The sequence below is a fragment of the Bos grunniens genome, chromosome 18, assembly GCF_055505025.1.
Source record: "Bos grunniens cultivar Pamir isolate PY7600 chromosome 18, Bosgru_T2T1.0, whole genome shotgun sequence".
NCBI classification, from domain to species: Eukaryota; Metazoa; Chordata; class Mammalia; order Artiodactyla; family Bovidae; genus Bos; species Bos grunniens.
In genome coordinates this window covers 6,117,377-6,138,524 of record NC_141182.1, presented here as the reverse complement: position 1 = coordinate 6,138,524, position 21,148 = coordinate 6,117,377, and the positions used below count along the sequence as shown (strand labels likewise).

General features: G+C 50.8%; 1 protein-coding gene across 5 annotated transcripts in view; it reads right to left on the bottom strand.

Annotated features, from left to right (window-relative positions):
• WWOX (WW domain containing oxidoreductase) overlaps nt 1–21,148 on the bottom strand; it is a 907,382-nt gene that overhangs the window by 173,041 nt on the left and 713,193 nt on the right. For 2 of the 5 annotated variants that reach the window (XR_015145280.1, XM_086350010.1), the window contains one exon: nt 1–21,148. This exon is cut by the window's left edge. The exons of the other annotated variants lie outside the window; for them this stretch is intronic. Coding sequence is in view for 1 of the 2 variants with exons in the window: in XM_086350010.1 (XP_086206136.1) it covers nt 21,133–21,148 (16 nt within the window). In the remaining variant the exon portion in view is untranslated. 5 annotated transcript variants of the gene reach the window in all.

The window sequence follows — 21,148 nt, the reverse complement described above, 5'->3', positions numbered from 1 at the left end:
CACCGGACCCAGAAACCCAATAAAAAACATGTGATTATAAACACCTGGGAAGCAGGCAGCACAAGAATGAAAGAGGGGGATGAAGAGGACCCCTGCCTTTCCCATGGAGCAGGCGATTTGGCTAAAACAAAAAAGAAGAAATGAGATGATGAAAGTCACAAATGAGCCTGTGATGGCTTTGTTTCCGGGAGCTCCCGTGTGACTTCAGATTGTTTCTCCAAGTCAACTTCAGTGGACTAATACATCCACCCGCCAGCCTGGGGGGAGACACAGACCCTGGCGCCACAAGCCTTAACCCTCGGCAAGTTGGCCGAGTGGGACAAGTGAGGACAGGTGGGAACCAGAATAACAGGCAGCATCCCTGGTCGTCAACATGCATGCATAGGACGAGCTGGTGACCGATGACGGAGCTTTGAACTACTTGGTGGAAACCTCGCATTTTACTCAAGAAAACAGCACCGAGAAAAAGAGGAAGTTAAAAAGGGGGGGAAAAAAAGACAACTGCAGGGGAGATAAAGAGTCACCAGAACTGAGGAGGGACAAGATGGGGGTGAGAGTGGATCTGTGCAGTCAGACACATCAATCCCTCTCTCCCTACTCCCCTGAAGAGGCTGAGGGCTAAGCAGACCCCGAGGAGGACAGGTGAGGTGCCCATGCCCCAGGAGGAGGCAGGGATGGGCTCCCTCTGCACCCCAGACGCAGAGTCCCCCGAGGGCAGGGCAGGAGCAGAGGAGGCAGAGAGCTGGGTAGCTGACGGAGCGCTGACGCAGGGCCATCAAGGGCCCGCTGGCTGGTGCCGCTTGCCTTATGCCTTCCTTCTGCTGCGCGCCGCGCTGGGGGGGTATGACCTGGAGGAAAAGAGGACCTGGAGCTGAACAGCGGCCGGCTATATCCCAGGGCTGGCTGGCCACCGGCTTGGCAGACAGCAGTGTTATTTCCTGTCCTGCGGACCCCCTCGCCCTCTGCACGCACTGTGTCTTCGGCCTGGACTTCCCCTGCAACCCCAGCACCCCCCGCCCCACCATTCATTCCCATAATCAGCAACTGAGCGCAGCCATCTCTCGGCGTGGAGCTGCACGGCCCAGCACAGTGGCCACTGGGCCCTCGGCGGCTCTTGAAATTGATCACAATGAGACACGATTAAAATGCAGAGGCTCAGTCATGCCGGCCCCATGCCGAGTCCTCTGGAGCGGTGAGCGGCGGTCGCGTTGGATGGAGCAGGGAAGGAAGACGCCCACTCCCTGCAGAAGGCCCCCTGGACCCGCCCGGCTGAGAGGACCTCCCTGCTGCCTGCCTTGGCCGTGCTGGTGAGTCTCAGTGTGGTAGCCAGAGGGTCCCCTGGATGACTCAGAAACGCCAAGGTCATGGGGACAGATGGCAGCAAAGAGGCAGGCCCTGGTTGGGGGAGACTCAAGTGTCATGAAAGCCAAACGCAAGGGGACTCTCCACTGGGCTCTGGGTCAAACAGCAAGCAAAGCACGAACAACTGGGGAAATCTGAATACAGACTGACAAGTACTGGAACAGTGTTTTTTTTTTTTTTTTAGTTATCAACATTTATTTATTTATTTTTTTTTTATTTTTAAAATTAAAAAAATTTCAGGTATAGTGTTGATTTTCTTGGGTGTGATAAAGAAGAGAGGAATTGTAAGAGAGATTTAAATACAGAAACAAGAATGGAGGGCTAGATTGGCCCATGGGGGTCCATGGGGTTGCAAAAGAGTTGGGGAGCACTTAGCAACTAAACAGCAACAACCGTCTGGGGTGGTCCTCTCCCGTATAGCGCGGACCCGGGTTGCAACACCACATTTCTTTGTATGAAGGTCTGACTGACGTCTGCAGCAAAAGTTCCCCAAAGCCGCATCTACAGTTTCCTTTGTACTCAACCACTCTCTCCGGCCCTGACCCAGTTCTTAGCACCCAGTTAGAGACCAGTGCATATTTAATGCCTGAGTGGAACGACCACAGCCCCCTTCGAGCAGCAGCCCCAGCCACCGAGATCCCACAAGCCCCACATTCAGCTACAAAAAACAGGACAATCTTGGAGGCTAGACAGCTCAAACCATTCACAGTGTTCCAGTGCGCGACATTCGCATCATATTCCTGGTTTCATGAAACAGCTCCAAGGAGCCCACAGAGTGATCACTACTGCGCAGCCACCGTGATCACCTACTAAGTCCGCAAGAGCGAGGTGGCCTCTGTGTCACCTCCCCCAGCCAGCTCCGTCAATTCCTCTAAATAATACAAGACTTGTTGGCAATCAAGTTAAAACAGGCTTAATGGTGAATAAATCTGACCCTGAACCAGGATAACTGCATTAATGTCACGGAGCTGACTCGATACCTGGCCTAGCCGTACCTTTTTTGTTTTGTTTTTCAGAAGGTCGGGGACATTTTTAGCTTGCCCCTCTGTGCACGTGCTGCTCATTACACCAGCGTGGCTCCATTTAAAGGCCCTGGCACCAGTTCAGTTCCCTTCTAGTCTCCGGATGCAGGTGGAAGCTCTCGAGGCTGGAGGACAAAGCCTGGGACAGGTGCGGTGACCTGCACTCCTCTGGAGGTGGTGAACAGCAAGGTCACTGCCTTCAAGTGGAGGATGAGGGAGTGGGGAGGGGGAGAGGGGAGGGGGAAAGAGGAAGGGGAGGGGAGGTCCAGCCTGATGCTGCAAGCATCATGGCCCTGGACCTGAAGCCCAGCTGTCCGTCAGTGGCCTTGGGCAAGTTGCACTAAGCTTCTGAGTCTCAGTTTCAACATCTGTGATGTGTGAATATCATAGACTGGGAGACAGGATTCTAAAAGGCTCCCCTAGATTCCCACCTCCTACAACAGACACCCTTACAATTCTCTCAACTGTGGAGTGGCTAAGACCCAGAAATAGGGGACAGCCAGCTCCCAAGGCTGTAGTTATGCTGTCCAATGGAGGTGGATGGATTTCACACATGGAATTAAGGTCCTGAAGCAGTGAGCTTGGTGTTCATCCAATGGGAGATGATCTTGGGCGGGCCAGACCTAATCAGGTGACCCCTGAAAAGCGACTGAGCCCTCCCTGAAGACAGAGATTAAGACGTCCCTGTGGGCCTGAAGGAGTGAACAGTCGTGTTGTGATAGCCTCTATGACGGAGCCACGTGGCAAGGACCTGAGAACAGGCTGGAGGGGCTGGGAGCAGTGCCCAGCCACTAGCCAGCAAAGAAACGGGGCCCTCAGTCCAAGGAATTCACTCATTCATTCATTCACGCATTCATGTTACAGTGTTTCAGGACCCCAGCCTGACGCTGGATCTTCAGCCCAAATTTGCTGAACTCCAGAACCACATCTCAGGCACCTGCTGGGCGTTGCCCTCAGCTCAATCTCGACACACCCCAAACTCTCCTCTCCTTGCTCCCTCCGCTTCTCCTTCCTATCTCAGTCAGCAACACTGTCCTCCTTTCAGGCACGCAAGTTAGGGACCTCCGATTCACCCTGAGTCCTCTGCCCCTCTCCTCACCCCACCCCATGGGGACCAAGCCCTGCCAATACTGAATCCCAAAGATCTCCTGAACTGGGTCCCTCCTCTCCATCCGACAGCACACCCTTGGCAAGACACACGAGTTCCCTACTGCTGCCGTCACGGAGTACACAAACTCAGTGGTTTGAAAGACCACAAAGTTATCCTCTTCAGCTTCTGGAGGCCAGGAGGCCAAAATCAGGTGTGCCGGGCTGACGTCGCGGTGTGCGCAGGGCTGGGTCCTGCTGGGCGTTCTTGGGGAGAATCGGTTCCCTTGCCTCCCCGGTTTACAGAGGCCGCCTGTACTCCTGGGCTCATGACTCCTTCCCTCTGTCACTCCAGCCTTTCGGTTCCATCACCACGTTTCCTAATTCCGTAGTCAAAGCTCCCTCTGCCTCTGCTGTAAGGACCCTTGTGATGACTTCATCCCACTCCCAACCACCCGTCACTCCTCATCTCAAGATCCTTAACTGACTCACATTAACAGATCCCCTTCTGCCGTATAAGGAGACGTTCATGCAACCCGGGGATCAGCACACGGATACCCTTGGGGTCTATGATTCAGCCCGCCCTTGTCATCTCTCCCCTGGATCACTGCAACAGCCACTGACCACCATCCTGGCTTGCCTTCTCCAAGAGAGACAGTGGAAAGCAGCCAGTGGTTATTCTGAAGGCCTCAGAGCCACCGTTTTCTGGCCCTTTCGTGTGGAACGCCCTTCCCCAGCGGACACGACGGCCCTTTATTGAGCTCTCGGGTTCCTCGGGGTGCTCGCCTTGATTATTCTGGTTCTGTGAGCCCTCCCCATTGTTATTCTCCCTCACACTGCCTTGCTAGTTTCGCCCACGCCGCTGGCACTTCCTGGGATGTGCCCGCTGACTTCTCCTTTGCCCTTCACGCTCAGCAGCGTGTAAGTTCTGCGAGCATAGGGCCTTGTCTGAGTCATTTACTGCGGTGTCCTCTTTGCTCAGCACGGAGCCTGACGTGTGACAAGTGGACTGCTGACGTTAAAATGGGAAGATTAGCCTGGGTTATCCAGAGGATCTGATGGAATCATAAAGGTCCTCAAGAGCGGAAGAAGGAGTCTGAACGGAGAGTCAGAAGGACGTCAGGGTTTGCAGGGCTTGGCCTGATGTCACTGGCTTTGAAGGTGGACAGAGGGGGCCCTGAGTCCAGTGAGAGGCCTCTAGGAGGTAAAAAGGACAGGGGAACAGGTTCTTACCAAGAGCCTCCGGGGGGGACACAGCCCTGACCGCACCCCAATCTCAGCCCACAGAGGCTCATGTTGGGCTTCTGCCTTATACAGAGCTGTACGATCACAAATCCGGCTTGTCGGAGGTCCTAGGTTTGTGACAGTTAATTACAGCAGCAACAGAAGACTAACACAGAGCCCCACGAGTATTTGGGGTGAACTGCCTGTGCACCAAAAAAGGCCAAAGGGTGCCAGGAAATGCCAGGAGCTAGAAAGGAAAGGGGAGGAATTTCCCCCAGGATTTCAGGGAGAGCGAGGTCCTGCAGAGAGAGCAAGGCCCCCAGAGCGTGAGGTGACGTGTGTCTGTGGTTCTCAGCCTGTGACTTCGCGGCACTCTGCTACAGCTTGCCGGGACACTCCAACGTGAGACCACTGCCTGTGGCCACAGGCGAGCTTGGCTCTTGTGCCTCTGCCCTTGGGTGGGTAGGAAATGATGCTGGGGAATCAGGCGTTCCTTCACCTCCCAAGGCTCAGCAAAGTAGCCGTGGACTCGGGCCCGAGACTGGCTCCTGGGGACTTTAGCTGGGGGAAGGGGTGAGGGGGGCCGGGAAGCCTCAGGTCCACAGGCAGAGAGTAAGGTGATGCTGAGAGCCAAGAGTGAGCCTCAGAGAAGGGCAGGCAGCTTCCCAGCCCGGCCAAGGCTCAGTTCCCCTGTTCCAAGGGGGTGCTGAGGGTTAACGAGCCCACGTGCCCAGCACAGGGTACGGCACCAAAATGTCCAGGTTTACGCTGCTTCCTTCTTCTTGCCCACCCACCTCCATTTCCTTCTTTTTGGTTTTTTTTTCTTTTCTTTAAACATTTTTCTCCACCTCCCTTTTCTTTTACTACATTCAAGCGAAAACAACAGCAGTTACTTCCTTCTGAAACACACGAGGAGACCTCTAAAAGCATGAAGGCCAGAAGTAAACCCTGGAATTAAACAATGAAGAAAAAAAAAACTACAAAGACTCAGATCTCACCTAGGTGCGTGGCCCCCGTGAACTGGAAGAGAAGTAAGCCCCTGCAGTGCCTTTTTATGACTTGAGGTGTATGGAGTCTCTAATTTAAGGCTAAATATAAAACTAAAACACACACAGCTGGACTTTCAAGTATTTTCCAAACACATTTAATTCCTTCCCATGAAACTCCCAGAATCTGAGCAGCCCTCACTCTGCACCAGTATAAACAGAAGTCAGGGTGGACGGAACATATGGGCTTCAAAAGGCCATTGAAGAGGGATGAGGAATGTGCATGCGCGGGGGCTCCTGAGCGCTGCTGTGCGCCCACAGTCACACGGCGGCCTCGCCCACCAAGGCTATAATGGGAACCGCAGACCCTGCTGGCGGGGCCGACACTAACGGGGTCTGCCTCTGACCGCCACTTTTTCTGTCTCCCACCTACTCTTCAGCTCTGCTCCTTACTCCTGGGCCAAGGGGAAATAAGAATGATTCAAGTCTGCCTGGTAGACATGAATGGATTCTCTGTTATCCCAGGAATTCTCCCTGGAGGAGGTGGCGTCCACCAATCCTGGGCCAGTGGCCGGTACTGCCGGGCATCCTTACTCACGTGATAGTTCCACACGCAGAGTCACCTACGTGCGTGACGCGGCTCTACGCGGGCACTGGGCAACAGCCGTGAGCAAGCTGAACAAATCAGGGCCCACGCCCCTAGGGGCCGTCTGCTGTGGGTAGATTATGGCAGAGGGGGGTCAGGGATGCACAGTCATACGGGGGGGAGGGGTGGTGCTGTAGAATGGGCAGCTCTTTGAAGAGCTGACACGTGAAAGAGACCTAGCGGGTAAGGAGGACGGGGCCACACAGAGGTCTGGGGGAATAATTCACTTGACAAGTGGAGAAGCAAGACTTCCCTGGTGGTCCAGTGACTAAGACTCTACCTGATGGTGCAGGAGGCACAGGCTCCATCCCCGGTTCAGGAAGATCCCACACGCTGCAGGGCAGCTGAGCCTGTGCACCAAACTACTGAGCCCACGTGCCCAGAGCCTGCGCTCTGCAAGGAGAGAAGCCACCACGATGAAAAGCCCACGCACCGCAACGCAGCTATAGAGTCGTCTTACTTGCCGTAACTAGAGAAAAGCCAGCACAGCAACAAAGACCCAGCATGCCGATAAACAAGAAATAATATTTTTAAAAAGGGGGGGCGGCGGAGACAAGAGCGAAGGCCCATGACAGCTCTAATATCTGTTCCAGGTTCTCCCGTCCTCCTTTTGTCCAGAGGCAGAGTCTACACTCTTGCCTGTGAATCGGGTGGTGGGGGACTGCTCCCCTGGTGCAAGCGGACTTGATGCCCTATGACACTGGGGCTGGCTCAGAAAAACCAAGGGGCTTCTGCCCTTTTGCTGAAGAGCTGCCTTATGGGAGTGCAACCACGCTGAGACTACCATGCCAGAGCCCGGCTGAGCCCTACAAGGCACTGGGCATGTGGGAAAAGCCATCTTAGACACCCCAGAACAGCCCTCTCTCCGACAGAACACCACTACGTGAATCCCAGCCATGGCCACGTGGAACAGGAGATCCAGCCGGCCAAGTCCTATGCAGAGTCCTGACTCAGAAAATCAGGAGCTCTCTTAAAAGAGAGCTGTTCCCACGGCAGACTGTGGGGGTACTTTGTGTCTTAGGAAGAGACACATGAGCAAGGCCCCACTGCTAACAACCGGGAGGGTGAAATGAGATACACACGTGAGGTTTCAGGCATGGAGCAGGCTGACGGCAAATGGTAGATCACGTCCCTCTTGCCTCTCGCTCCATGTGACAATAGAGTTTGATTGCCTTTCGGTTTCATTGCCTATTTTTACACAATGCTGCCTTAAATCATAAATTACCAGCAGCTTATCCACGTCTGATTCTTACTGAGCTTTATTGGGCTCTCAAAGTGAGAAGATGGCAAACATGTTGTGCGGGGTGGCTGTTCTTTGCTCTCCAGTGAGGAGGGTTCTTGCAGGAGGCTCTCCGGTTGGGAAACAGTGGGGTCTGGGTTGTCTTGTTCCTGACGTGGGCATCAGGGCCCCATGGCACAGACCCCGTGGCAAGCCAGGCGTGCGTGCCAGGAAGTTTCTAAATGGTTTTCCGAGCACTATCATTTTTCTTTCCTAAACAGCCTGGATTTCTGAGCTCGAGTGCATACCTGCATTGAGGAGAACGGACAGCCTCCTTCAGCATGTTTCATCTTAGAGTTCTTTCTCCAAATCAGCAACCAGAAGAGGTTGGAGAAGTTAGTGAATGTGAGCACGAATTTTTGGAGTCAGACAGGCTTTGGTGTGAAGCCTGGATCCTCCCTTTACATATGGAGTGAAAGGCCAGGCAGGTAGTTGAACCTTTATAAACCTCAGTTTACTCCTCCACGAAATGGGAATAAACACAGTGCTGCCCTAGTTTGCTTGTGCAGGTTAAAGGAGACAACGTCCTTGAAGCCCTTGACAAAATGAGAGTGCGGAGTAGTGGATCTAATAACAGTGGTCATTGGTAATTCTGCTGTGGCAAGAGTTGTCAGATTTACCAAGTAAAAATACAAGACGGGGGCTTCCCTGGTGGCTCAATGGTAAAGAATCAGCCTGCCAATGCAGGAGACGCAGGAGATGCAGGTTTGATCCCTGGTCCGGGAAGATCCGGCATGCAGTGGAGCAACTAAGCCCGTTCACCGCACCTACTAAGCCTGCGCTCCGGAGCCCATGCTCTGCTGCAAGAGAAGCGTCTGCAATGAGAGGCCCACATACCGCCACGCGAGAGTAGCCCCCACTCACAGCAACTAGAGCAAAGCCCATGCAGCAACGAAGACCCAGTGCAGCCAGAAAGAAATACATTTTAACAATTAAAAATGAAAAATACAAGATGCCTGACGACACGTGAATTCCAGATCGACAGCGAGTGATGTCTTAGTTTGTTACATCCCAAATATTCCGGAGGATAGGCTCACACCAGAAGTCTCTGTCCATCTGAGATTCAAATTGTGCTGGGCATCCTGTATTTGTTCCTGGATTATTATGCCTGCTATTTATCTTGACTACCCATCTCTATCGCCTGAGTCGGTGGTTCCCCAAGAGCACACCCGCCCCCCATTTTCTCATCTTTAATAAAATCTTACATCGCTTTTGTTTCCCGCCTCCAGCCTCACTGTAGACTGCTGGTAATTAACACAGGCCAGGAGGCTGTTCTACGAGGCAATCCTGTAACTCTTTCTGCAGTTATTACATAAGCAACTCCCTGCAGCCGCATCCCGAGCTCCGCGGCGGAGAGGCTGCTGTTTGTACCGGTTCCAACCTCCCGCTGCACGGCCACCCCCGCCCGCCACACTGCCTCCTCTCTCCCCTCCCTCCGTGGGCCTGAGGTCTGGCTCCCTCTGAAGTCTACCCCCACCCCGCCCTTGGCTCTTTTTTCCCCCCCACGTAATATAGTGCAGTTTATTACATAAGTGATTTATTGCATGCACCTTAATGTATAAGGAGCAAAACTTGTTTAAAATAAATCCAACTGAGAGGATAATCTCTATGGGCAAAATGTACTTGGACTTAATTTCTCTACTGGGTATTACACACTATATAATTGCCTTAAACAGAAGCTGCACACACAAATTTAGCTTGGCACCGGTATCTGGCTCCGCAGAACACTCAAGTTACATGCTGGGTTTTGCTACAAATCCTTCACTCCACCAGAAGAAACTCAACAGCATGCCTTAAAGAAATATTCAGCCTGATTCCCCCTGCTGAGATGGGGGGTGGTGGGGGAGGGGGGCGCTGGATTTGTGTGTGGTGGGGAAGGCCTCTGTCCTGGGAGGGGAGGCCGCGCTGCCGGCCTGTGTCTAACCAGACTGGGTCGGGGACTTCACCTTCGTTCCTCGTTCAGATGTTCATCACCCAGATGAAATTGCTGTTCCCTGGCTGGCACCGGATGGGGGATAGCTTAATTCAAGCTGATTGAGGCTAGTCCTTCTTTCTCCTGTGGGTGAATTCATCACCGTATTCATGGAGTCACTGACTCCTTCACTCATTCATTCATTCATTCCTCAGACACTGAGTTCCTCCCAGGGCAGTGGTGGGTCCTGAGCTGCCGCGGCAACAACAGTGACAGACAAACAATGCCTGCTCTTCCGGGGGTGACAGGCGGACGGGGAGGTGGGCATCAAGGAAACAATCACCCAAATAAGTGCACAATGACGAAAGGTGGCAGTGCAATGGAGGAGTGACGCTGGGTGCTCTGAGAGCCCGTGGTGGGGCTGGAGAGGAATCTCCGAGAAAGGTTTGTAGAAGGTGTATGAGTTCCTGACAGCTGCTGTAACAAATTACTCCAAACTTAATGGCTGAAAGAAGCACAAGCTGGAATCAAGATTGCCGGGATAAATATCAATAACCTCAGATATGCAGATGACACCACCCTTATGGCAGAAAGTGAAGAGGAATTAAAAAGCGTCTTCATGAAAGTGAAAGAGGACAGTGAAAAAGCTGGCTTAAAGCTCAACATTCAGAAAACGAAGATCATGGCATCCGGTCCCATCACTTCATGGGAAATAGATGGGGAAACAGTGGAAACAGTGGCTGACTTTATTTCGGGGGGCTCCAGAATCACTGCAGATGCTGATCTCAGCCATGAAATTAAAGATGCTTACTTCTTGGAAGGAAAGTTATGACCAACCTAGATAGCATATTCAAAAGCAGAGACATTACTTTGCCAACAAAGGTCTGTCTAGTCAAGGCTATGGTTTTTCCTGTGGTCATGTATGGATGTGAGAGTTGGACTGTGAAGAAAGCTGAGAGCCGAAGAATTGATGCTTTTGAACTGTGGTGTTGGAGAAGACTCTTGAGAGTCCCTTGGACTGCAAGGAGATCCAACCAGTCCATTCTGAAGGAGATCGGTCCTGGGTGTTCTTTGGAAGGAATGATGCTAAAGCTGAAACTCCAGTACTTTGGCCACCTCATGCAAAGAGTTGACTCACTGGAAAAACTCTGATGCTGGGAGGGATTGGGGGCAGGAGGAGAAGGGGACGACAGAGGATGAGATGGCTGGATGGCATCACCGACTCGATGGACATGAGTTTGAGTGAACTCTGGGAGTTGGTGATGGACAGGGAGGCCTGGCGTGCTGCGATTCATGGGGTTGCAAAGAGTTGGACATGACTGAGCGACTAAACTGAACTGAATGGCTTAAAACTACGCAAATTTACTTTGTTGTACTTCTGGAGTTCAGAGGTCTAAAGTGGGTCTCGCTGGGCTAAAATCAAGGTGTCAGCAGGACTGCGCTCCTTTCTGGAAGCCCTGGGGGATGATTTCTTTCCTTGTCTTTCTCTGTTTCCAGAGGCCACTGCATCCCTCAGCTTGTGGCCCCTTCCTCCATCTTTAAAGATGCCAACCGAGCCTTTTCCCTCTGCTGTTTCACTCTGGTCGTGACTCTTCGGCCTCCCTTTGCCCCCATTAAGGAAACCTGTGATGATAGCAGGCCCACCTGGATCATGCAGGATATTCTCTCAATTTTACGGTGTGCTGATCAGCAGTTTCAGTTCCCTCTGCAACCTTAATGCTCCGTTTGCTCTGTGACCTAACACATCCACAGGCTGTAGCCATTTGGAGGTGGACGTCTTTGGAGCCACTGTTCGATGGGGTCTAAAGAGCGACAAGGAGGAAGAATATTTGACAGTGGCGGGATCTTGTGAGGTAGGTGTTGATGGCGTGCCAGTGTGGAGGTAGCCGAGAAACCGAAGAAGTGGGGGTGCAGGGAACTGGGATGGAGCTGGAGGGGTGAGCAGGGTCAAACTCCAGGGGTGCGGTGGGGATCCACTGGAAGGATTCTGGCCTTAAGCCCCGAAGTACAAAGAATTCCTTTAAATATCTCTATCAGGGGATAAGATACTGTTTTGCACTGAATCTAAGATTATTTTGCACTAATAAAACAAAGAATGTCAGTTAAAATATGGCACAATACTTTCCTATTGCTTAGACTCCCTTATTTTATACTTCTTTTATTTTTAAAGAACTCTTTGAGGTTTAATTAGATATTTTTGTCATAGATAACCCTTCTGCATACAGTAAAAAGTAAAAGCGAGGAAAACATTGGGCATTACTCAAATGTCTTCACAGTAATAAGAATCTCTCTCCCCCGAATAACATTTTAACTCTTCATCACTGATGCCCACGTTTCTCCATACACTGTCATCTGTGCCATCAAAAGCAAGGGGGATGCAGGCCTTCTTAGAAGAATCCATTATAAAAACAAAACCCACTGGCACTGGGCTATCGAGTTGGCGCTATGACTGTGCTGAGCAAACCTACTTCTGCTTCCCACTTCTGGAATGTCGCTATACCCACTTGGCCCTCCACCCAGCAACCATCTGGTTTCTAGAAGGTGCTGGCATCAGATCTCTGGGATTTCCTTTCAAGCTGTTGGTACCTACCCCTGTAGATTCTGTTCACTGGCACTTCGGATGTTTCTTTATGCAGAGGCAATGGCAAAGCCTCACTGCCTCCTGCCTCAGGGGGTCCTCGAGATGTGCACAGACTTCACGGATGCTAACAGGAGAGAACTTCAGAGATACACCCTGAAGTTAATGGTCAGATTAGTGCCTTCAAGTGGGCCTTCATTGGAAGCATTTCAAGGTAGAGGTTGACAAGCTTTATGGATAACAAAGAGCCCTTCACTAATGCCAAGCACTGTTCTAGGCACTTTCCTGTCCCATTAGGTCATCTAAATCTTATCACAAATTCTGCAGGGAGGAGGTATTATTAATATACCCATTGTACATACTGAGAAACTGAGGCTTAACTAAATTAACTCGTCTTAACAGCACCTGGATTTTTGTAGTAGAGCCAAGATTTGAACTCAAAATGACTCCAGGGATTAACCACCGTGCTTAAGCACCTCTATTTCTATATATTTGTCTCAGTCCTTCATCAGAAATCTTCCATGTCACAGAGTTGTTCAATTCCACAAACACACATGCAGCACCTTCCGTGCAGGCAGTGGACTCTGCTTTGGACCTAAGGACAAGGCATGAACATCCGCAGATCCTTCACAAGAGAAGCTCAGACTTCAGGGCAGAAGGCAGAGGGGTTTCAGCACTTGGAATGAGAAGGGGAGAGTGGACGTGCGTGTCCACACGTCGTGGGACACAAGCACAAAAGGAAAATGTCCCCGTTTGACTTGCATCGTGCCAATTTTTCCTAAAGAATTTTGGATGCTCATAAACATTAGGCTGCAAAATATTCAGAAATTTTCAGGAAGGCAGCATGAAATCTGCATAGAAAATCTATTCCGGTTTCTACCCCGTGCCCGGCTGACCTTATGATTGCTATCTTCCCACAAACCAGACTGAGTATTTCCTTCAAGGGGAATAACAGATAGAAAAGGGTCTAAGAGGGATGGGGGCGGGGGTGGGAAGACATAAATCTGGTGCAAATCCACCGTTCGTTAGGCTGAGTGTGTGATCAGTAGCACGAGTCCATTGTATAGGCACCACACTACTCTTCAGCTGAAATCAAGAAAGAACGGAGGATTGTGAAAGTCTAAAAATAAAACATAAATCTGGAATGGGGAGGTGGGGCCCATATGATATACAGAGATAACAGTGAACCCATTTCTTTTTTTAATTCTGTTGAAGGTGATCAAGACCAGAAAGGAAACAAAAGTTAGTCACACACCTCATACATTATCTATAGACACAAAAGCTACATTTTCTCCCAAACTGATACTGGGATACTGGGATGATTTTCAGGAGATGACAACTGCCCCCCTCCCCCCAAGAAAATGTCCTGCTAAGAGCACTCACTTTGCAATCATTTAAAATTTCATTTCAGTTTGGGTTGGGGGTCTCTGGGAAGGCAGGCAGGGATGGGTGACCCCCTCCTTCTCCTCCCCCAGAAGAAAGCGCCCTGCCCGACACATATATACACGCACACAAACCCCGTGAACATATGCCTGTGCTGAAGAGCAGAAGACGGGAGAAGCAGATGGCGTAATGACTACGGATCCGACAGCCCGCTCCATGGCCGCGCTGTCGGCAGGCAGGCCTTGCCAGGGACGCACGCTGGAGCGGGGGCTGCCAAGAACAGATCCACGCCTGGCCCCCCCCACCCGCATGAGAGGCTGGTGTTTGAAAACAAGCAAAATGCTTTTTTTTTTTTTTTTGCAGGAGCAGCGAGTGAGGACGTGGCTCTGTGGAGTATGCTGCAAGCTGGGGGAGTGTTCTGCAAGCAGTGGCTCTATAAACACGGCCTACTTTGGGCGTTTTTCCACACGAGGCAGGTGGGCAACGGGAAGGGAACTGTGGGCAGAATTGCAGAGCAACCTGTTTTCATGGGCTGTTTTTTCTTTCACTGTACCTGTCCCTGCTGGCCTGATTCGCATGGTGGGGGCGGCGGGTTGGGGGGGTGGGGAGTGCGGTGTGATACACACTAGCGTCTCCCTGCATCAATGCAATCTTAATTCTCGTCCATACAGCGATGTAAACCGACCACAGTCTCTGAATCCTCTCTTCTCCCAAGTTCATTAGGGAAGACAGGCAGGTGTGGGGAGCAGCAGAAAGGGAAAATAGAGCTGATAATTACGGATCCTGACCCGTGGGATCCTCCGGTCCCGTGCTAAGTACTTGACATATGCATCAGCTCCTTGCAGACTCAGCGGAAGTTTTACAGGTGGGGAAGCCAGGGGTCAAATGTAACCTAAAATCAGGAACAGCGTAACGGGACTCAGAAGAGGCCAGCCTGGACTAGAGCTCTGTCACAGTCTTTCTGCTTCATTTTTCTGCCTGGCACTTGCTAAGTAAGAAGGCAGAAAAACCATCCATGTGGTACCCAAACCATAAAGTGAGCTCTACCTTCTAGGGAGCCTTTGGCTATAAATGGGTCTATCATATCACCACAGGATGGCTCAAGTCCACCCTTTTCAAGTTTCCCTCCTCTAACCACAAGTTTTCAACATCTTCAAATGGAGATTTTATTTAAGGAAGATGAGAGTTTTCTTAAAAACAGAAAACAAAACAAGCTAAGCAGGAGCGGATTTCCCCTAAAAGGGCCATGTTCTCATCTTACTTTGTTCAAACTACTTTTGGGATCTCGTTTTGCATCACCAGTTCCCTCTTCCTTCGGTAAAATGAAAAATGTCATTTGCTCAAAGTCCCTGTTTAAGGGAGCCAGCCTCCACCCTCCCTGCAAATCCACAGCAAGCTCGTTAATAAATTAACCCGACTGTCAGAGAGGTATAAATGCAAAAATCACTTGGAAATGGTCCCGTTTAAGATCACACAATCCTCCAAACCCACTGCAACATCTTATAATTCCTGCAGGCCACCTCGGATCTCCTTTACACTTGCAATGGTGCCCCTTTCAATTTGCATTTAAAAGACAGTAAATTGCAGGGTTCATAAACATTTTTATAGTGATTTATTGAAGACTGGGATGTCAGTGCTGTTCTTCACACTTTAGCAGTCCTGAGAAGCAAATGCTGGCTCTGTATGCAATCTTGCTGTCCCCATAAACCACATAGGAACAAGCCAGGTTGGAACTTTATCATTTTCAATTCTTTTTTTTCTTTAGGACAGCAACAACCATATTTATGTCTCAGTTGTAGGGGGTGGGGAGGGGGGGAAACTCATTTTAATCAGCCTCTAAGTCCTAACTTGGGTTCTGTAATTTACAAAGAGCTTGGATGGCCATCCAGCAGTGTTCAGGAGTCATTCTCTATTACAGCTGAAGACCACAAAAAATAAAAAATAAATATGTAAAGTAAAGGAAACCTTTCTTTTCATCTTCTTATTCTGTGCCCTGGCCACATGCACCCTTCTGCAGGGTGGGTTACAGAGAGGAAGTCAGGCAGAGCTGAGGCTGGCCACGTGCTCCGAGATACCTCTGTCCCTCTTTCTTCCTAAGAGCTTTCTCTTAGTCAGAAATAAAGTGAGCAGGGAGACGCTGCGATCAGGACATACTTGTGCTCCTTTCCAGCCAGCTAAGTCACAAAAGGTGCTGTTCGGGGGGCCAAGACAAGCTGTTTCTCAAAGGGCAGATTGAGCTCCTTGGTGCCCTTTCCACGGGGTGGGGTGGGGGACTTGAACCTTGTCTGTTTGTAAAGGAAAAGGAGAGAGACTAAGAGAAAAAGAGAAAGAAAGAAAAATAGGCTTGCACCTCATTTGCCCTTCCAGTGTCCAGAAGGAGTATTTCTTTCCACCTTTTTCACATTATAATAATGGCTTCTGCGCTCCTGAAAAGGGCCCTGGTGCATCGGCAAATGGTGCATGACACGGCGAAACCCCGGGCTTTGTCGCACCAGCTCCGCTCCAGAGAAAGTCCTCCTCTGCCTTCGTTTCCCTGCCATTAACTGAGATGAAATGAGTTTTTCCCCCCTTTTGATTCCACCTCACCCCCCGCCCACCACTGTCTATTACAGTGTGACGAGGCCATGTTTCCGGGCCCATTATTTCACAGACGATTCTTTTATTCTGGTTTGGGAGTTCGTGCCTGCAAGGTTATCTGTGCGCAGAGCCAACACCGCGGTCCTCAGTGTTCATTTCTGAAATCTGATCTCACTGATAAGAACAAGCCCGTTCTCATTGCATTTGTCAGATAAGGAGCTCGGGTGCCCGAGTCGTAATTTTTGTGACTTCAGTCAGGGCTCCCTGTGAAAACACGTCAACTGATAAAAATGCAAGTATTATAAAAATAACCTTTGTATCAAAAGTGTCGTCCTATCTCTATTTTTTCTTCTTCTTTTTTTTAAAAAAGCACATTATGTCCTTTTTCACATCAAGCACCTCCTTGTACTCAGATGCCTCTTTCCCCATGTACATTTTTTTGCCATGATATTTTAAATGGTCTTGCTCCCCGGAGGCCAGCCTTTGGTGTGCTGGGAGAAAAAAAAAAAAAAAAAAACCCAACAAGAGGGCTAATAAGGAAAGCATCAGTGCTGCGCAGTTTGTCTGAAAGGGGTTCTGATGAATTTCCCTCCAATGGTCTATCGCACGTGGAGAGGGAACGGTCCCGATCCTGAGAAGTAACCGAATCAGGTTCACGGGGGCTCGGTCCCCTCAGCAGAGTCAGAGAATGCGTAAGGACCAGGATCCAGTGTCCCTCTCCAGGGCAGCACCCCGGGTCTTCCGGGACAGGACTCCGCGGTCAGCCTGTCCAGGGAACCACTCGGCATTGTTCCCACGAGGGGAAGCGGCCAAAGACACTACACATAGCATCCACCCCTGCCTGTCCATGGGACCCGAGCAGGAGGAGGGGATGCCGGCCGCTTCCACCCCGGTAAACAGGCTTCTTGCAGCGTCTGATGCCATCCGAACTGCCCTCCTGCCACAGGCACCCCCCGGCCTGGAGGTGGCCACGGAGCCGGCGGGCGGGTTATAGAAATATTAGTGCCGGGCAGGCTGCTGGAGCCCCTGTGTGTTCCCATCCCCCCCGGTGGCAGCCACACAAAGACGCCGGTGACAAAACGGAGGGACAGCCACGGGGCTTGCGAGCGGCGTGCCAAGCCGCTTGCACCGCACAAGGTCCTGTCCCCACCCCTGTTCGGGGCCCCGTACACCCGGGCCTGCAGCTGATAACACTGTAATAGTCCTCCTTTGAGGACGGCGGCTCCCGCGCGCTGATTAGTCATTTATCACACCTGGCAGCCCTGCTGAACTATAATTACTCTTCTCTTATCCTGCCTGGCTGTCATGTCCGAGAGGAGAGGCGAGGCAGAGTCTCCCGTTAATGACACATTACCCTCTTGACAAGCACTTAAAGGTTTTATTGTAAATATGCAAGATATAAAACATCCGAGATTCCCTTTTTAATTATAAAAAGCAATTTCAGGGCCTCCCTTCCCCAGCCTTCCCTCCCCACACCCCCCGACCATGGTGCCTCCCCGACCCCCAAATAGTAAAGTTTTCGGCGCCTTATCCTCTCTGCTTACCGCAAACAAACTGATTTTTCCCTTTGTCACGTAAACTCATTGCTACAAGTTAACTCAGTATCTCTCTGCAATTATCAGACATATTGCCTATGAAATTGGTAATTTAAACACACATCGCATTGCCACAAAAGTTAAATTTCCGCCCCGAAAGAAGGGGAAAATGTGCATTTATATGAAAAATTATATATAAAAAAAGCTGAAAATGCAGCATAAATAGTCCAGTTTTCCTCATCGGAAAGAGAGGGAGGAAGTCATTGAATAATCTTTTTTTTTTAAAGATGAGTCTCTGTGGTTAAAAAAAATAGATGGACTTTTTTTTTTCCCCCCACAAACTAAAAAATTGGAAATTTGTGGGTCGTTAAATCCTGATTGCTTGCTTACAAGGTTTGGGGAGAAAGCCGACTTAGCATTCAGTGACTCCTAGAGCTATTTTTATCCCTCAAGGAGTGTTCAGAGGACACTTCCCTGTGGCCAAGGGCCTCCCCCCACCCCTGCCCCCCACAAGCCCGCTTCATCTCGCCACCCTCCAGCTGATTTTTAGGTTCTGTGTAGCCTTGTTGGTCGGGCCTGAGGCTGCGGTGGGCAAACTTTGATAACAGTAATTAGGATGGAATAAAGGGAGGGGTGGGGAGCTGACATTAATAAAATCATTCACTCTGGTGGAAAGATAAACCATGCAGACACAGAGAACCACTCAACACAAAGGCACATCTGATGCAAAATGGGCTCATCAGCACCCTGTTGGTTTTAACTGCCCTCCTGCGCTTCCTACAAGTGTTCAACACACATGTTCATACAAGTGTCCAAGTGTGTTGGCCTCTATGCGTCTAAGATTATCATCCTCCAATTGGCTGAATAGCATGGCCAACAGCAGCTTTACAGCATGGGGTTTGGGATCTAGGAACCAGAGATGAAACCGCAGGGGAAGGACTCTAGTTCTGATCTCCTTTGTTCAGGGATCACTAGGGCTGAGCTCTCTGATCGGGTCAGCTCTGTGGGCGTGTCCTTCCTCCAGCACCCCGTTTTTGGCTGAACTTCCACAAGCTTTCATTTAAGAGCATTGCCTTCCCAGAGAAAGAACAGTCTTTCTTTGGTCAAAGGTCCATGAGAAGTTGACGTACAGGCAAGGGTTAAGGAGCTGACGTGGCATTTGGATATTGTGACTAGCAAGACCCAGGAAGGCATATGGTAGCCAAACCAAAGAAGCGGACAGACATATAAACATCTGGCCACTTCTGACAGTCGGTCAGGGCTGGCGATGACTCTCCACTTGGTTCCTGAAGAGGAGACTCGCTGAGGTCTTTGTGCAGAGAAGGGGAGTGACAGGGAGAGGAGGAACAGGCCAGAAGGTGAAAAGGCAGGAGTATCTCCCAAAAGGGAGCTGGTGACTGTCCCTGCACAGGACACTGTCCAGGAAGACACAGGAGCTGGCTGTGCAGAAAAGGGAGAGAAAGGAACACAAAGGCAAGAGGAAAACTGACGTCCTCGAGTTCATGGTCCAGACGCCCCCAGCATGCTTCCTGAATGAATGCTAGGTAGACACCTCGAGGATAGGACGACTTTTCATTCATTGTCTCTTCACAAATGAGCACACTGTAGGCATAGAGGTTTTGTCGATGAATAAATGAAAGAAAGGAAACCCCTGGAACACAGGCAGTGGAAGGAGATACATGAAAGTGTGCTTTCCCAGTCACTGATTTTCATTTTTTCCCCTGCATCCACTAACGAATACGTACTGGGGATTATTTTGTGGCAGGTATTGCAGGAATAAAGGAGACTTAACTGAGATGATTTCAAGACTCTGGGGCCCCGCATGGACAAGAGCCAAAAGCGGGGGATGATCGCCATGAAGACAGAGGTGGTGATTAAAGGTAAGGTCTCCTGAAAGCTAATACGGGAAGGGTGATGTGTCAAGCTCTTCAGGACACTTCCTCTTCACCTTTTTGTTGGGACTTCATGTCAACGCTTGAAGGGGTAGATCTTGGGGCTTACATCTTACAGAAGGGAAAACTGATGTCCTGAGGGCTGAAAGAACTTGCCCAGGGCCCTGCTGCTCAGTGGAGGGACCTGGCTTTAGCGGGGACTCTACAATCCCCACGCTTAATCCAGGTCTTGCTGCCTCTGATCACCAGATGTGAGAGGGTGGGAAAACCATAGCTTGGAAACAGCTCAGAGGGACTCCAAAGCACGCTGGCAAGAATTTCTCCCAATCTCTTCCCTGACTTTGATCTCAAGGGCTGAGTCTGCAGTCACTGACTTGGAGAATCCCTTCTGTTCCTTTTCCATCTCAAGGTCTCCTCCTCAGGAATCTGAAGGCTGCCATGTTTGGGCTCACCCCCAGAGCCCCTTGCTCTTTTCAAAGGCACTGTATAAACCTAAGGAAATCATCGAGACCCACACAAGCTGTCTTCCCCAGGTTTGTGGTCTTGAGACAAGCTCCCCTTGAGATCTGATCCCTTTTCTCAGCCTGATGCCTCCCTCTCTTCAGGGAAAATCATGTGCCCTGTGCTCATCACCTGCTTTGTCTCCTTTTTAAAAAATGTAAGTGAATAGGGAGACAAAGGACCAGGAAGACCGCAACAGAGGCTCCATTAAGAGCCGAGGGGTCCCGGCAGGTCAGAAGCCGAGACGGTGCCCATCCTTCCTGCTTGCCTGCCTACCTTCCTCCTTTCTCTCTTTTTTCTTTCCTCCCTTCTTTTTGTTCCCTCCTCTGTCTCTTTCTCTCTCTTTTCTTCCTTCCCTCCTTCACTAAGCTGTTCCACAACTTGGGCGGTGAGGGAATGACCCGGGGCGCTGGGGGCTCCCCCAGTGCTCACAAAGAGCTGTTGTCAGTGTGATGTGCACCCTGGCGCTGATAAAACACAGTCTACGGCCTTTGTAATAACACAGCTGCTGACCTTGGGCAACTCGGGGTTTTGAAAATCCGCAGAACCTGGACAGTCACTTCCCCCAACAGGAGGCTGGCCAGATTAGCTGGAGTTCCTTACATGTGGGCAGGATGCTTCCCCATTAGACCTCATAAGACAGAGCTAGGAGCTAGAAGTCTGGGAAGGAATGGCGCTCGTGGTATGAGAGACAGGTAGGTTGGTCTCAAAAATCTCTCTTTCACACACATGCACACAGAGACACACACACAGAATCCTCCTCTGCTTTCTCCCTCTCAGCACCTCGACCTCGTCTCTGCACACCTGCTCCATCATCTTCTCTGCCAGCTTTCTGCTTCCTCGTGTGTTCTGCTTTCCCCTCGCTCCTCCGTGCAGAGGGTCCCCATTGGATGCCCAGTCCCTGAATCCACAGGATGGCCTGGTTTCTGTATTTTCCCCTCAACTGACTGTCTTTTTCCATGCTGACGAATCAAACCTTGGAGAACTGACGGTCAGGGCCATGCACTGCTGGCCACGCTGAGCTTGCTTAGCAGGGAGCCGTCCGTGCTGTGGGCCGGTATCTCCAGCCTGAGGGCAGGTGCGGGCTGCCTGGAGCGATCCAAGACCTGTGGTGCTGCCGAGGCTGTGCGGTGGGGCCTGATTACACACTCAGGCCTTCCCGTCT